This window comes from Mobula birostris, chromosome 22, assembly GCF_030028105.1.
Source record: "Mobula birostris isolate sMobBir1 chromosome 22, sMobBir1.hap1, whole genome shotgun sequence".
NCBI lineage: Eukaryota > Metazoa > Chordata > Chondrichthyes > Myliobatiformes > Myliobatidae > Mobula > Mobula birostris.
The window spans coordinates 47,751,909-47,768,963 of NC_092391.1; the positions used below are offsets into that span (position 1 = coordinate 47,751,909).

General features: G+C 40.6%; 1 protein-coding gene across 4 annotated transcripts in view; it reads right to left on the reverse strand.

The window, feature by feature from the left end:
* LOC140186186 (dual specificity testis-specific protein kinase 2-like) overlaps positions 1-17,055 on the reverse strand; it is a 120,175-nt gene that overhangs the window by 34,898 nt on the left and 68,222 nt on the right. For 2 of the 4 annotated variants that reach the window (XM_072240130.1, XM_072240129.1), the window contains exon 3: positions 6,289-6,410. The exons of the other annotated variants lie outside the window; for them this stretch is intronic. In XM_072240130.1, coding sequence (XP_072096231.1) covers positions 6,289-6,410 — 122 coding nt within the window. The remainder of the gene's footprint in view (positions 1-6,288; positions 6,411-17,055) is intronic. 4 annotated transcript variants of the gene reach the window in all.

Below are 17,055 nucleotides of genomic sequence, written 5' to 3' on the forward strand. Positions count from 1 at the left end.
ACTGCTTTTGGTTTATTCATAATGGAAGTAAAGGGCTGGGCTTTTGTTAGGCACAACAAATGACTCTCATATGTTTTATTCACAAAATCCTACATCCTCTCATGTGCTGTTTACACAGATGCAACTTACTAATGTTTTGTCACGTTGTTCAGCTGCTGTACACCAAAATCTGGCATAGTTCTGAAGCCTTCCACAATTGAAAAGATTAATGGGAGAGGAAAAAAAAGAATCAGACCGACAACTGAATCTCTGATTCTGATTAGATCCTTGCAAAAAACCCCAGTCAGAGAATTTAACCGAGGGAGAGAAAATAGAGTAAGAACACATTTGTTTATTCTGTTAGGAATAGAGAACCATTCAGCAAATAAAGAAAAAATCCAAAGCATACAAACTATAAAATTGTGCTTTTAAACTTCTGAATATCATTAGGATTAAACTGTCTGCAGAATAAATAGGTTTGCAATGATGCTTCCAAGTGGTAAATCCTACTAACAAAGAGGGTCACATGATATGCCCGAGAGCCTCACCTCGCCACTTAACACTACAGGTTCTAAGTTGCTTCTTGCGATTAAATCTCGCAATTATTTTGTTCCCCTTGGAGCCCTTCTTAAGGTGAGGTGCTTAAATTGTTGCAGGTAAAGGGGATTATTCTCTTTTCTAATTGACTTTTGGAGCTTTCTGATTTGAAAGGTTTCTGATTACTTTGGTATCATTATCATGTCGCAAGAAGGAATTTGTAATGATTTGAAAAGTATAATGTTCAACCAATTGAAATTCTGCTCAGAGAGAATTGATCAGATTGACTGAAATTAAAAAGCTAAACATTTGTAAACGAGTACCAATATGTTGCAAATCGCTATCTCATTCATTCACAGATCCCTAGTGCCACAAACTAAGAAATTACAAGTCAAGGACTAAAACTGATGGCCCTATCTCTAAGTTGTTCTACCTCAAGCCCAGCTACCTGCTTGGTGAGTAGTTTTAGTACTGACTTTAGTTAATTTGTAAAAGAAAATTAGCGACCCATCAGAATCACAAACGTAAGAAAAAACAGCAGATGCTGGAAATCCAAGGCAACACACACAAAATGCTGGGGGAATGCAATGGGCAGGCAGCATCTATAGACAAGAGTAAACAGTCGACATGTCAGGCCAAGACCCTACATCAGGAATGGAAAAAAAAAGCTAAGAAGTCAGAGTTAGAAGGTGGAGGGGAGGGGAGGAAGTAGTAGAAGGTGGTAGATGATTCGTGAAACCAGGAGAGTGGGATGGGGTGAAGTAAAGAGCAGGGAAGTTGATTGGTAAAAGAGATAAAGGGCTGGAGAAGGAGGTATCTGATAGGAGAAGGTAGAAGACCAAGGAAGAAAGGAAGGGGGGGAGGAGCTGCAGAGGGGTTGTTGGGCAGGGAAAGAGATAAGGTGAGAGAGGAAATGGGAACGGGGAATGGTGATGGGTGGGGGGGGGGCAAGGGAGAGATTTAACCAGATATTCATGCCATCAGACTGGAGGCTACCCAGATAGAATATAAAGGGTTGCTCCTCCAACCTGAGTGTGACCTCATCATGGCAGTAAAGGAAGCCATGGACTGACATATCAGAATGGGAAGGGAAGTAGAACTGAAATAGATGGCCATCCAGAGTTGCTGCTTTTTCTGGCGGACGGAGCATGGATTTTGACGTATTTTACAATCAATACTATTTTCCACACTTTATATGTAATGATACAGGATACACACATGATCAATGTCACAAGCGGTCACAAGACGACAACAGCAACCATCAGCATTTTGTCTCATGTTCAGCTATCTAACCTACAAGTCAGACTCAGCATTTCTAAACATTTTTCTGTTGGTACAAGGGATTTTCATTGTTCCACTTTCCATCACGTCAAAGTTGACTAACAGGGTTTAGTCTGAACCAAGTTTACTGGCTGGAGAGCTATATTTAGATTGAATTCCTTCAGAGGCAATTGGATCAGCTGGAAAGCAGCCTGCAAATGTTTGTTGGCTGTGCACGTTGAGTCATAATGTTGCACATCTGGAAACAGGCTCTATACTGCACCACATCAACGTTGACCATCAAATATCCGTCCCTTTAGCAGCACTCGGTCTATAGCCTTCCCAGCCTGAGCAATTCAAAGTTCAAGTTCAAAGTAAATTTATATGAAAGCACAAGTCACCATATACAACCCTGGGATATATTTTCTGGAGAGCATCCAAGAAACACAATAGAATCAATGAAAGACCACACCCAACAGGACAAACAACCAATGTGCAAAAGGCAACGAACTGCGCAAATGCAAAATAAAATCATGACAAATAAATAAACAATAAATATCGAGAACATGAGATGAAGAGTCTTTGAAAGTGAGTCCACAGGTTGTGAGAACATTTCAGTGATGGGGCAAGTGAAGCTGGGTGAATTATCTGCTCTATCCAAGCGCTTGATGGTTGAGGGGTAATAACTGTTCCTGAACCAGGTCCTGAGGCTCCTGTACTTTCTTCCTGATAGCAGCAATGAGAACTGAACATTGCCTGGATGGTGGGGGTCCTTGATAATGATGCTCATTTCCTGCGACAGCACTCCACGTAGATGTGTTCAATGGCTGGGAGGGCTTTACCCGTTTTGAACTGGGCCATACCCAATACTTTTTGTAGGCTTTTCCATTCAAGGGCAATGGTGTTTCCACACCAGGTCATGGTACAACCAGTCAATATATTCTCCAGTACACATCTGTAGAAGTTCGCCAAAGTTTTAGATGTCATGCTGAACCCTTCACAGGCTTCTATGTAGAGGCCTTGCTGTGCTTTCTTGGAATTGCATTACCTGCTGGGCCCAGGACTGATCCTCACAAATGAGAACACAGAAGAATTTAAAGCTGCTGATCCACTCTACCTCTGATCCTACAGTGATGACTAGCTCATGCACCTCTGGCTTCCTCTGCTTGAAGTCAATGATCAGCTCCTTGGTCTTGTTGACACTGGGTGAGAGGTTGCTTTGGCACCACTCAGCCAGATTTTCACTCTGCCTCCTATATGCTGATTCTTCGCCGCCTTTGATTCAGCGTGTGACTGTAGTTTCATCATCCAATTGAAATATGGTATTGGAACTGTGCTCAGCCTCACACAGTCATAGAGCAGGGGGCTAAGCACACAGCCTTACAGTGCATCGGTGCTGATGGAGGTTGTGGAGGAGATGTCTTTGCCAATCTGACCTGACTGGGTTCTGCAAGTGAGGAAATAAAGGATTCAATTCCACAGCTGGTATTGAAGCCAAGGTCTCGAAGCTTATTGATTAGTTTCGAGGGGATGATAGTATTGAATGCCAAGCTGTAGTTGATAAAGAGCAACCTGATTTATGCATCGTTGCTTTCCAGATGTTCCAGGATTGAGTGAAGAGCCAATGAAATGTCATCTGCTGTGGACCTGTTGTGCCAGCAGGCAGACTGGAGTGGATCCAAGATGCTTCTCAGGCGGGAGTTGATGTGTTTCATCACCAACCTCTCAAAGTACTTCAGCACAGTGCATGTAAGCACTACTGGATGACAGCCATTCAGGCAGGTTACCACATTCTTCTTAAGCACCGGTATAATTGAAGTCTGCTTGAAGTAGGAGGGTACCTCGGACTGCTGAAGAAAGAGGTTAAAGATATCGGTGAACACTCAGTTGATCAGCGCAGGTCTTTAGTACTTGGCCACATACCCAATATGTATCACATGCTTTCCATGGGTTCATCCTCCTGAAGGCTGTTCTCAAAGAATGAAGTCACAGGGTCATTGGGGGCTGTCGGAGTTCATGAAAGTTCCCCTGTGTTTTGACAGTCAAAGCCAGCATAGGAGGCACTGAGCTCACCTGGAAGCCAAGCGTCGTTGTCACCCATGTTGCTTCATTTCACTTTATAAGTAACGGCATTCAAGCCCTGCCACACCTGTCGAACATCCCACAGCGATTCAAGTTTGATCCGGAACTGCCATTTCACATATGAGATGGCATTCCAGAGATTCAAGTGCTGGTCCCAGATATTACTTAAAATGTCGAGTCTCTGTTTCCACTCACACTGCAGTCCACACTGCAACCATTATTTAGGTGAAGTAGTTCTTCCTCAGATACCCTAATGGTGGTGACAGCCAGATGATTAAACACATTTTAATCAAGGAATTGAGATGTTCAGGGAAAACTGGCACACAAGGACACAAGGCTTACAGAGTTCAGCCACAGTCAAACTGAAGAGGAAGAGGAAGAATTTTAAGATTGATGGTCCTCGATTTTAAATGACAGATCCATAATTTTGCAGCTGAATCCTTTGATCATAATCTTCTACTACTGGAGACATCACAGCACCTATCCTGTCAAATCTCCTCAGTATCTTATTTTTATCATTCTTCTTTACCTTCCCACATTCTTTTAAACTCCAACGATTACAAGGCCAAACTGTCTGGCCTACCACCATAGGACAACATTCACTTCCCAGGAATTAGTCTTTGGATTCCATACTGCATCTTTTTTTTTTAAAAAAAAAGAAAAGGAGCTTAGGAGACTAAAACTGCACACACTATTCTAGATTTACAGTTAGGAGGAAACAGGAGGGCGAGAAGAGGACATGTGATATCCTTGGCAGACAAGGTAAAGGAGAATCCCAAAAGTTTCTCTAAGTATATTAAGAATAAAGGGTAACTAGGAAGAGACAAGCCCCCAAACCCAAGCTTTTCACAATGTTCTAGAGTACACTTAATGAGATTCTATTCACCTTTGCAAACCTTAAGTTCATCAGCACCTATCTTTTGTAGTGTGGTTATGTTTCAAAACATCAGTATACTCTTCTCCAAAATTTCTAGCTTTCATAACTTGCTGCATGGTATATACACAGAAATCTACAGCACACTGAGGCCATTCAGCCCACAATGTTGTGCCTACCATGTAACCTACTCTAGAAACTGCCTAGAATTTCCCCACCTCTATTGTTCTAAGCTCCATGTACCTACCTAGGAGTCTCTTAAAAGACACTATTATATCCACCTCTACCACTGTTGCTGGCAGTGCATTCCATGCACCCACCACTCTGGGTGAAAAACTTAACCCTTACATCCCCTCTGTACCTACTTCCAAGCATCTTAAAACTATACCCTTCATGTTAACCATTTCAGCCCTGGGAAAAAGCCTTTGACCATCCACACTATCAATGCCTCTCATCATCTTGTACACCTCTATCAGGTCACCTCTCATCCTCCATCACTCCAAGGAGAAAAGACCAAGTTCACTCAACCTATTCTCATAAGGCACGCTTTCCAATACAGGCAACATTTACAGATGAGAAATATTATGTCAGACATTCCCCATCTATTGTGCAACATTTCCCAAGAGGAAGTCAAGGTTGCTCCCCCACTAATTGGTCCATATTGCTAAATTTGCTGAATATTGCTCAAGAAAAATTTCCAGGACACACTTAAATTCCACCCTATACGAGCCCTCAGCATGATAGTTGCAGTCAGCATTAGGGAAGTTAAAACTACCCACAATAACTTGAAAGTCTGAAAAGCAAAGCAGCTAAATACAGGAACTTTCCTAGATCACAAATCTTTATCCAGTGCTCATATTTCCTTGAACAACTTCTAATATTTTCATTGCTATAAAATGCAAATCTAAATTCCTCAGATTATAACTTCTGCAGTAAAAAATGACCAATGTCATATGCATCGTAAAGATGATCTACGTTGTATATTCGAAGTCCAGTAACTTGTTAACCACTGAAGAATTTTCTATAAATGGACATGACATTTGCTAAGTGGGGAGGCTTTATAGTCAAGATCAGAAAAGAAATGATCTCTCTGCCTTTGATACTTGGATTAACACAAGAGATATACATCTGTACAGATGCAGTGTGTGAGGAAATTAGGGGATAATATTTCCAGCATTTTTGTTTTATCGTAGACAAAATTCCAAGTATGGTGATACAGCTGCTCTGAAACTGAACTAGTAGATTGTGGAATTAGATGCAATAAATCACTAATGTATTGTACTAAAAGCAACTTATAACTCAAATCTAGTCTCACTTAAACACTGTCTTCAACTGGACTAACAAGCTTACAGGTTAAGTAAAGGTCTGCAAGAGCAACTAAAAATGAGCAGATTTCAACATCACCTGCAATGCAAGAACAAAGAAAAATAAATTTGATTTTTCTATTTATTATCCACTGAGGCAAAGACATATTACTACATTTTGCAATTACCATCATTTAATGCAATCTTAAGGAACTTTGTAATGAAGCACGAGGATCGTTTCGAACACTTTACCTGACAATGTTCGGATGAGAGAGTTTCTGAAGGAGGCTAATCTCACGTACAATGACATCTTGGTCAACATCCTTCTTGTAAATTTTTACCACCATTACTTTATTAGTGGTGTTATGAGTTACCTGTTAAAAGGGGAAGAGAATATTATCAAATAAATCCCATGAAAGAAACAGAGTTGGTTAACAAGGCAGTTTTTAACCCATGTTTTCAGTGACATTTTTCCAAGGATAGAAATTCATTGGCATGTTCTATGCATTATTTTTGACCTTGCTATTCAGCATCGTTGTGGTGGTTAGAAAATTTCTGCTACAGGGAATAACAGCATCTGCTAGCTGCAGGAACAGGAGAAGCAAACATACATCACTTTAAATGCACAACTTGTCTGTCATGCAATGTGAGAACCAGGGACAGCAAGTTTAATACTACTGACAACTACACAGACAGTGAAATAATGAGAGGAAGGTAGTTGGATCAAGGAGGTAAAAGGAGGAGAACATTACAAATGCATGCAGGTCTTTTAATCCTGAAGTATTTCTAACAATAATTAAAATCTGAAAGAATTAAACTCTGCACTTGTATAAATTCAAATTTTGTTACAAGACGAATTGCTTAGTTATTAAGATTTAACGCATTGCTTAAAAGTGCACACACAGAAATAAATAAATACAAATATAAATAAACACACACAAAACAAATATAGTGTCTGTCAGTGCCAAGTCTCTTACAAATTCTGTGGTCTTAGGCCAACTTAGACACAAGAGTTCCTGTTTAACTGTGCAACTGTAGTTTCTGAAAGTTTTATGGCAAAGCATCAATAGCCTCGGCATTGTTTTAGCACAACATCACACGGAATAATTCAATAGGTAACCCCAAAAAATTAGAAACCTTCCAAATACTCTACCTTTCCCTTTGAAACATCAGAGCACAAATAAGTCTGTCCAATTGCTTGGCTAACACCAGCTGTTTCGTTCTACCATTCTTTCCTACTACTGATACTAAACAGAAAAGTTTGAAAACTCAGTGGATTAAATTAAGGATGACGAAAGAAAGAGCATTTTTGATCAATGATCTTTCATTAGAATTGATGATCAGGACACAGCACGGATTGTTGACAGAAACAGCACTACCTCAGATTTTATTTTCATTAGCAGCAAGCAATCAGAACTGGATTTTGAGTTAAAGATCCTTTAAACTGCCACAATAAAGGGACCATTGCCAGATCCACAGAAGAGGCCCCATTTTGTACATTTTTGACCAGCTGCTCTAGCAAGGAAGTGGCCTCTCCAAATAATATTTTTTTTTTTATTATTTAAGGAACCAAAACCAGCAGTAAACAGGGACATACTCAGTGATCCACTTCAGCTTCCTGAGCATCAACATCTCAGAGGATCTGTCCTGAGCCCCACACATTGATGCAGTCATGAAGAAGGTATGCCAGCAGCTCCACTTCATTAGGAGTTTGAGCAGATTTGGTGCTTCACCAAAGCCAAGCCAAATCTGCAAATTTCTGCAGAGGTACCTTGGAGAGCATTTTGATTGGCTGTATAGAGCCTCCAAGGCACAGGATCATAAGAGGTTGTAGAAGATTCTAGGCTCAGCCAGTTCCATCACAGGCACAACCCCCCTTGCTACTAAAGACATGCTCAAAAGTGGGACCTCAGGAAGGCAGCATCCATCACTAAAGACCCTCACCACCTAATCTAGATCATGCCTTCTGCATTACTATCACTGGGGAGATGGTACAGGAGCCCAAAGACCCACACTCAAAATTTTAGAAACAGCCTCTCTGCCATCAGATTCTGAACCGTCCATGAACTCTACACAGTTATTCATCTTCTTCACTACTTATTTAATTTTTGTTTAAATAAATTTTTACATAAACTTATACCAATTTTAAAGCTTGCACTGTGCCATGGCAAAACATTTCACAACATAGTGGCTTCAAAAATTATTCACTCTCACAACTACTTTCACATTTTACTGCCTCGTTTTCTAAATTTAAAATATATTAAATGGGATTTTTTGAGCTGAACTACAAAACATTGTGCATCATGTCGAACAAAAGAAAAAATTCCAAAACAGGTCAACAATTTACAAAAAAAATCATAAACCAAAATTGAGGCCGAAAAAGAATTCATCCCCTCTGTAATGATGCTAACTTTCCTCAGGTGCAATTCTGCGTATTACTTTACCGACTCACCCAATTTGTTAATGTAGAAAATTAGAGATCACCTGAATAATTAGCCCCACAAGTCAGGGATATGATAATAGAGAAACACAAATCTGGGAAAGGCTTCAAGACCATCCCAAAGACACTGAACATAGCTCAGAGCTCAGTGCAGTCGATCGTGAAAAGTGGAAAAAATAGGAAACCGCAGCCACGCTGCCAAGCTTGGGCTGCCCCTCCAAACTTGGTCACCAGAGAAGAATGGCACTTGTAAGAGAGGCTACTGTGGCACCAACAGTCACTCTGAGTGAGTTGCAGAAGTCAGTAGTTGCAACTGCAGATGAAGTTCAGTTCTCCACAATCTACGTATATTTATGGAAGAGTACAAGGAAGATTCCCCGGCTTTAAAAAAAAAAGCATATCCTTGCCCATAAAGACTTTGCAAAGCATCACTTAGAAGATACTGTAAACATGTGGACAAAGGTCTTCTGGTCGGTTGAGACTAAAGCAGAATATTTTGGCCTGAACACTAAGCAAAAGAAGTGGCAAAATTCTAATATTGCACATCAGCCAGGTAACACCATCTCTACCATAAAGTATGGTGGAGGTAGCATCATGCTATCAGGATGCTTTTCAGCAGCTGGGACTGGAAATCTGGTCAGGATTGATGGGAAGATGAATGTGGCTAAATATCCAGGAGAGATCCTGTATAAAAACCTGTTCATGTCTGCCAGAAAACCTAGACTGGGGAGGAAGTTAGTCTTTCAGAAGGACAATGACCCAAGGGACTCTGCCAGAGCAACCATGGAGTGGTTTCAAATGAAGAAAAGTGATGTCCTTGAGTGGCCCAGTCAAAATCTTGACATTAACATGATCGAACATCTCCGGCGAGATCTCAAGAATGCTGTCTACCACCACTCCCCAACTAACCTGGCACAGCCTAAGCAATTTTGCAAGGAGGAATGGGCAAATCTTGCTCCATCACACTGTGCAAAGCTAACAGAGACTTATCCAAAAAAGACTACCGTCTGTATTAACTACGAGAGGTGGTTCCATTAAGTACTGAGCAAAGGGGGGTGAATACTTTTGAGCTACTGATATTCCAGTTTTTGGATTTTTATAGTTTTTCATGCTTTACAATTTTCCCTGTATTTTGGGCTCTACTGTGGAACAATGTGTATGCGATTCACAAATAAAAATTCTCAGTTAAATTGATCAAAATTGTTGGTGGTAATACTCATTTACCTGAACAAACAGTTGGGAAGCAGAATACTTTTACAAGACACTATGTCAGTAATAATCAACTTAATTCTGATTCAGTGCCATCATCTAGATGGGACACAAAATCAATGTGCCTTCAAATCCTTTAGTTCTCTATTAACATCGAGACTATTTGTATTAAGGGGACACGTACATTTGTTCAATACCAATATAACTTTGTGAACATCAGTTATCCTTCCATCTTCCTTGAATTTTTTCCTCCATTTAGAATCCACATTATCTTCACAATTACTTGCAGAGTCTTCCCAAATCATATATTTGAGCTCTTGGTAGTGAGCCCACAAACATACCTTAGGATGCTTTCCAACAACATTGCCTTTATCCCAACAACTACTTCCCAATTTGCTTGCTGCCAGTAAACTTCAGGTCTTTTGAAAATCCACAGCACACCAAGAATCATTCAACTGACATCCATCTATTTCCGAACGAACATTGACTTCTGATTAAACATCTTAGTTTTGAGGTCTTAATATTTTCAAGTTCCTTCATGGAAGTCAAATTTTCTATCTCGGTAACGGTCAGGATTATTAATTGCTATTTCTCTTTAGTGTTTACTCGGAAGACACTCTCAGAGGAAACATGGAAATCATGAATGCTACAGAAATGAGGGCGACAAGTAGTAAGGTGTTGAAACATATCCATAACACAAGGGAGCAGGTGACTGCAGATCTGAGGTGCATTAAGGTGGGCAAATCCACAGGGACTGACCATGGGCACCCTGCAACCTATGGGAGGCCAGTGAAGAAATTACAGAGGTCTTTGTAGAGAGACTTGCTTAGTCGAGATGACTGGAGGGTGGTTAATGTTATTCCTTTGTTCAAGGATAGCAAGGACAGGCCTGGGAACTACAGGTCTGTTAGCATGACTTCAGTCTTTCGGTTGTAGGGACATTACTAGAAGAATTTTGAGTAACGAGTTTTACCATCATTTGGATAGTCATGGTCTAATCAGGTTTTGTGTGTGGGAGTCATGTCTGACAAATCCCTTCAAGTTTATTGAAAAGGAACTAAAATAATGTATTATTCTACGGCTCTAATCATCTCCAGCCCTTCATCTTGAAAGCATCAAATTTTGGCCTAAGTTTAGTCACTGCACCATGGTATGGCCACACATTTACCTGTCAAGACACAATCTCTAAATCTATTTGCCCCTTGCTTAAAAGTTGTTTTAAGAGCAGGGGTTCCCAACCTATTTTATGCCATGGACCAATACCAGTAAGCAAAGTGTCTATGGACCCCTGTTCTAGAGTATCTCTGGACATTGAAGATATTATACAAGCACACTCTGAAGGTTGGTTGCACTGAGGCAAGGCAAGACATCCCTTCTCTGCTCCCCAGTTCCTCTATGACGGTCAGCATACCATTTTCCTTATTAAACGCTTGCTGCACTCGTATGCTTAATTTCATTGATTGACATAGATAGTCATTTGGGTGTCACCACATCCTGTTCCCATCTCTCGACAATGAATTAATAAAAAACCTAATTCACTAACATATTTTGCGTAAAAGGTGAGGTCCAAGTACTGACTACTCATTTCTTACCACTCAGAATAGGAGCTTTTTATTTTATTTAATATAAACCAAAATGCTGGAAAAACTCAACAGGTCAGGTACTAATTCTGGAAAGAGGTAGTTAATGCTTCAGGTCAAAACGCTTCATCAAAATTGAGGGGAGAGTCAATCAGTCCAGATAGCAGAGAAGGTCAGGAGAGCAATGGGTGAAGCAGAGGAAATGTCAGTAATGGGGTGGTGTAATGGAGCTATTAATTTAAAAAATATATAAATGATGCTTGATCAGTGAATTTTTCCAAATGTTTTCAGACTACATTTCAGATTTCCAACATCTGCAATTGTGTTTTAGATTTTTCTTTTACTCAAATCTTTATTTTCTCCTTTTTGCAAATCCATGCTGACTTCGAGCAATCCTGCCATCATTTTCCAAAGGTTTGGGCCCTGACCATGCTGAATCCTGAGACTTAGTGTTGTGTGGAGTTTATTTCCTGTCATCAAGTCGGCTTCCTCTGGGTGCTCTGGTTCCTCAGAAATATACAGATTAGCAGGTTAATTGGCCCCTACTGAGTTGTTGTGTGGTAGAAACTGAGGAGAGTTAATGAAAAGGTGGGATGAATGTTTAAAAAAAAAGAGATTAATGCATGATTAGAGTAAATGGGATTAATGGTCAGCATGAACTCAATGGGTTGAAAGTCATGTTTCTGTGCTGTCTCAAAAGACCAGAAGACATTGGAGCAGAAATAGGCCATCTGGCCCATCCAGTCTGCTCCACCATTCAATCATGGCTGATCCTTTTTTTTTTTAAAATCTTCTCCTCGAGCCCAGTTCCCGGCCTTCTCCCTGTAACCTTTGATGCCTTGTCCAGTCAAGAACCTATCAACCTCTGCCTTAAATACACCCAACGACCTGGCCTCCACAGCTGCATGCGGCAACAAATTCCGCAAATTCACCACCCTTTGGATAAAGAAATTTCTCCTCATCTGTTTTGAAAGGTGCCCCTCTATCCTGAGGCTGTTCCCCCTTTTCCTAGGCTCTTCCACATTGGGAAACATCCTTTACACATCTACTCTGTCTAGGCCTTTCAACATTCGAAAGGTTTCCATGAGATCCCCCTTCATCCTTCTGAATTCCAGCAAGTACAGACCCAGAGCCAACGTTCCTCGCATGATAATCCTTTCATTCCTGGAATCATCCTTGTGAACCTCCTCTGGACCTTCTCCAATGCCAGCACATCTCTTCTAAGATGAGGGGCCCCAAAACTATTCACAATACTCAAGGTGAGGTCTCACCAGTGCCTTATAAAGCATCAGCATCACATCCTCGCTTTCCTATTCTAGACCTCTTGAAATGAATGCTAACATGGTATTTGCCTTCCTCACCACCGACGCAACCTGCAAGTTAACCTTTAGGGGGTTCTGCACAAGGACTCCCAAGTCCCTCTGCATCTCAGATTCCTGGATTTTCTCCCAGTTTAGAAAATAATCCGCACATTTATTTCTACTAAGTGCATGACCATGCATTTTCCAACATTGTATTTCATTTGCCACTTTCTTGCCCATTCTCCTAATCTGTCCAAGTCCTTCTGCATCCTACCTATTTCCTCAACACTAACTGCCCCTCCACCAATCTTCATATCAACTGTAAACTTGGCAACAAAGCCATCTATTCCTCTGTCTCTCTCAATCAGTTCATACACCTTTAATAATGAATCCAAGCATATTCCTTGTTATCCCAGTCAGGATAACTGACTTTCTCCCTTCATTTCATTTTTAGATAGTAGAATTACATTAGAATACTTTACATTGTAGGAATTGATCAGAGACCAAAGGATGTTAGACAATGATCGCGAAGAACAACGCTCAAGTCACGTGCTAATTATTAGCAATGCTTTTGCAAGGTACAAAGTAGGGCCCCTGCTCCAAGAGTAGTGGAAATACAATAAAAGGTTGATCGATTCCTGAGAGTAAAGATTACAATCAGCTCGGCCATGATTTTATTTCATGGCAGTGCAGGCCACCCCTTGCCTCTAAAAAAAGAGCTGTGGCCACAGCAGAGACGAGAGGTCACAGCTTATACATCTTGGGTGTCAGGAGAGCAGACCCATGGGATCAGGAAGATCAATAATAGCACAAGGAGAAATTCTGATGAATCTCGGATCAAAGTTCCAAGTATAATTTATTATCAAAGTGCATACATGTTACCATATATCCCTTCAGATTCATGGTCTTGCAGGCATTTACAGGAAAATAAAGAATTAAGTAGAATTTACAAAAAAAAATAAAAATTGGCAAACATTAAATGTGCAAAAGACAAATAAATTAAAAAAAAATAATACATAGAATGTTAGACCGTAAGACACTGGAGCAGAATTAGGCCATTTGGACCATCCAGTCTTTGCCACCGTTCCATCATAGCTGAGTTATTATCCTTCTCAACTCCAATCTCCTGCCATCTCCCCATAATCTTTCATGTCCTTACTAATCAAGAACCCATCAACCTCCGCTTTAAACATACCCAATGACATGGCTTCTATTGCCGTCTGTGGGAATGCAAATTTCTCCTCATTTCTATTCTAAATAGATATCCCTCTATTCTGAGTCTAATCCTAGACTCCCTCTCTATAGGAAACTTCCTCTCCATATCCACTCTATCTAGGCCTTTCAATATTTGATAGGCCTCAATGAGATCTCCCTTCTTTCTTCTAAACTCCAGCAAGTACAGACCCAGAGCCATTAAACAGTCCTCACATATTAACCCTTTCGTTCCTGCAATCAATCTTATGAAGCTCCTCTGGACCCTCACCAATGCCACCACATCCTCTCTTAGACAAGGGGCCCAAAACTGCACACAATACTCGAAGTGCAATCTGACCAATGTGTTATAAAGCCTCAGTATTACATCCTTACTTTTACATTCTAACCCTTGAAATAGTGCCAGCAGCGCAGTTGTCTTCCTTACCAATGACTCAATCTTCAAGTTAACCTTTAGAGAATCCTGCACAAGGACTCCCAAGTCCCTTTGCACCTCACATTTTTAAATTTTCTCTCATTTACACCTTTATTTCTTTTACCAAATTGCATGACCATACACTTCCCAACATATTATTAGATCTGCCACTTCTTTTGCAACATTCTCCTAATCCAAGTCCTTCTGCAGATCCCTGCTTCCTCAACACTACAGGCCCCTTCAACTACCTTTGTATTATTCACCAGCTTGGCCACAAAGCCATCAATTCTGTCATCCAAATCATTGCCATATAACACAAAAAGAGTGTCCCAACACTGACCCCTGTGGAACACCACTAGTCGCTGGCAGCCAACCAGAAAAGGCCCACTTTATTGCCACACTTTGTCTCCTACCAATCAGCCAACGCTCTACCCATGCTAGCATCTTTTCTGTAATATGGTGGGCACTTTTTAAAGCAGTCTCACATGTGGTACTGTACCTTGTCAAAGGCCTTCTGAAATTCCAAGTGAAGATCCACTGACTCTCCTTTGTCTAGCCTGCTCAACAACACAAGTTGGAAAGAGTCATTTAAGGGGCATCTGTAGGTTGTAGAATCAGTTCATGTTGATGTGAATGAAGTTATCCATGCCAGATCAGAATCCTGAACATGGCTTCTCTATCTCCTGTCCAACAGTAGCAGCAAGAAAAGTACGTGGTCTGGATGGTGGATGCTGCTCTCTTGTGGATGTGTTCCATGTAAGTGTGATTACGGTGCGGAGTGTTTCACCTGGGCTGTATCCACCACTTCCTGCAGTCTTTTCAATTCCTGGACATGGATGTTTCCATGCCAGGCTGCAATGCAACCCATCAGGATATTCTCTACTGTGCAACTACGGAAGTTTAAAAATTTGGTGACATGCCACATCTCTGCACACTTCTAAGTAGAGGCACTATTGTGCCTTCCTTGTGATGGCACTTGTATCCTGGGGCAACCCAATCAGAACATGGCCATCCTTTTGTTAAAGGAAGTGCTACTGCCCCATTTGAGAGGAAGCCCATCACTCGCAGGATCGTGGAAACAATGCAGAGCTCTAAAGTGATGGTAACAAAGAAGCAAATACCAAATTCTCATTCTCAGAGTTAGAGAGAGCGCTAAGGATACCAGAGACCAAAAACAGAACTATCAGCTAATCAGGGCAACCACTTATTTGGGACAACTCTAAAAGAACAAGAAGAAAATAGTCAGAATTACCTTCATCTATTTGGGACACTGTGCTGCTTAATTTGCACAGGAGACCATTTCTAACTAATATTAGACACATGCACTTGTGTGGTTGTTAGACACTACACCGCGCTTACATCAAACAGTTTGTAAATAGATGAAGGGTCCTGGCCTGAAATGTCAACTATTTACTCTTTCCCATAGTTGCTGCCTGGCCTGCTGAATTCCTCCAACATCTTGTGTATGTAGTTTTTAAATAGCATCAGTTGCATGTGCTGGCAAAAAAAAAAGCAGCAAAACAATTCAAAACTGTTTTGTTCACTGCGGTTTCAAGCATTCAGGGTTGGAGATGCCACAAACAGCGGGGAGTAAAAATTAAACAATTTCATTAGTTCAACATGTTAGGAACTATGAAGAGTTCAAAGGTATCAACAATCGTCTTGAATGTTACAATGAAAATGAGATGCAATCGTCAAAAACGTTATAATGAAAGCAATTCCATTATCTACTCGATGCTTGCACTGATTTTGTTCATTTATAGTCAAAAGAATGTGGCAGAGTACACTGGATGAATTCCTCCCTCAATAACTATTAGGAAATAATACAGTTATGGTACTGTAGTCTTGAGCGTTCTGCATTTCATTTATATACATTTTTGTTTGTTTTTTTAAAACTTTTTAACTATTTCCATGAAATTTCAGCTAATTGGAGCAGCTGCTTATTTGGGCAAAAATGTACTTGATCCAGATGTGCCCCAATTATCTAGCATTCACTATAATTGGAAGACAGGAAGGTGGGAACATGGGTGGAAGTGAAGACAGGCTTGCTGCTCTCTGTAGTAGGAACACTTGGTCATCTGCAAAACATTATTTTATCACAGGGAAATTCAGAGATGATAGGGTGTTCTCCAAACTGTAGAGGTAAGAACTGGACTGACAATATGGCAAGTAATGGAAAATGGTAATGCTCACCAACAAATGTGACACCCTATCTCAAGCCAGATTGGGAAGGATCCACCAAACAAGCACCACAAGCTAAAGTATTAACATGTTAACGTTCTGAACATTGAACGCCTTGGTTCCGCTGAGAAAATACAGGCTTCAGTCCCTTCTACCTTAATGAAGGGAAATGCAGATGAGGAGATCAACACTTAATAGGTCAAACTGGCAACAATCTGAAAACAGAACAGGGGTCCTGTTTAGACTCCAAGTAGAAGAGACTAATAATTTGCTGGGATGTATAAGCCAGATAAGCCCTGAGAAAAATATTTGGTACCTGTACAAAAAAAAAAATCCAGATTTTAACAGTAGGAGCAAAAAGAACTTTTAAAAAATTGCAAATGTAGGAACTCTGGAATAAAAACACAGGAAACTGTCAGGTCAGGCACCACCTCTGCAAAGGTAAATTGAATTAATAATTCAGGTCAAAACATCACAACAACAGTCAGAGCTAAAGCAACAGCCATGCAGTGACCCAACTCTTGTCATAGGACACCTGATGTCATTAAGGGTAACTGATTAAACACTGTTAAAGACAAAAAACCTTCATCAATTTGATATGTTCACTTTGTTTTCCTTTCCACAAATGCTGCCTGACACTGAGATTTTCCAGTATTTTCTGTGTTTGTTTCAGATGCCTCA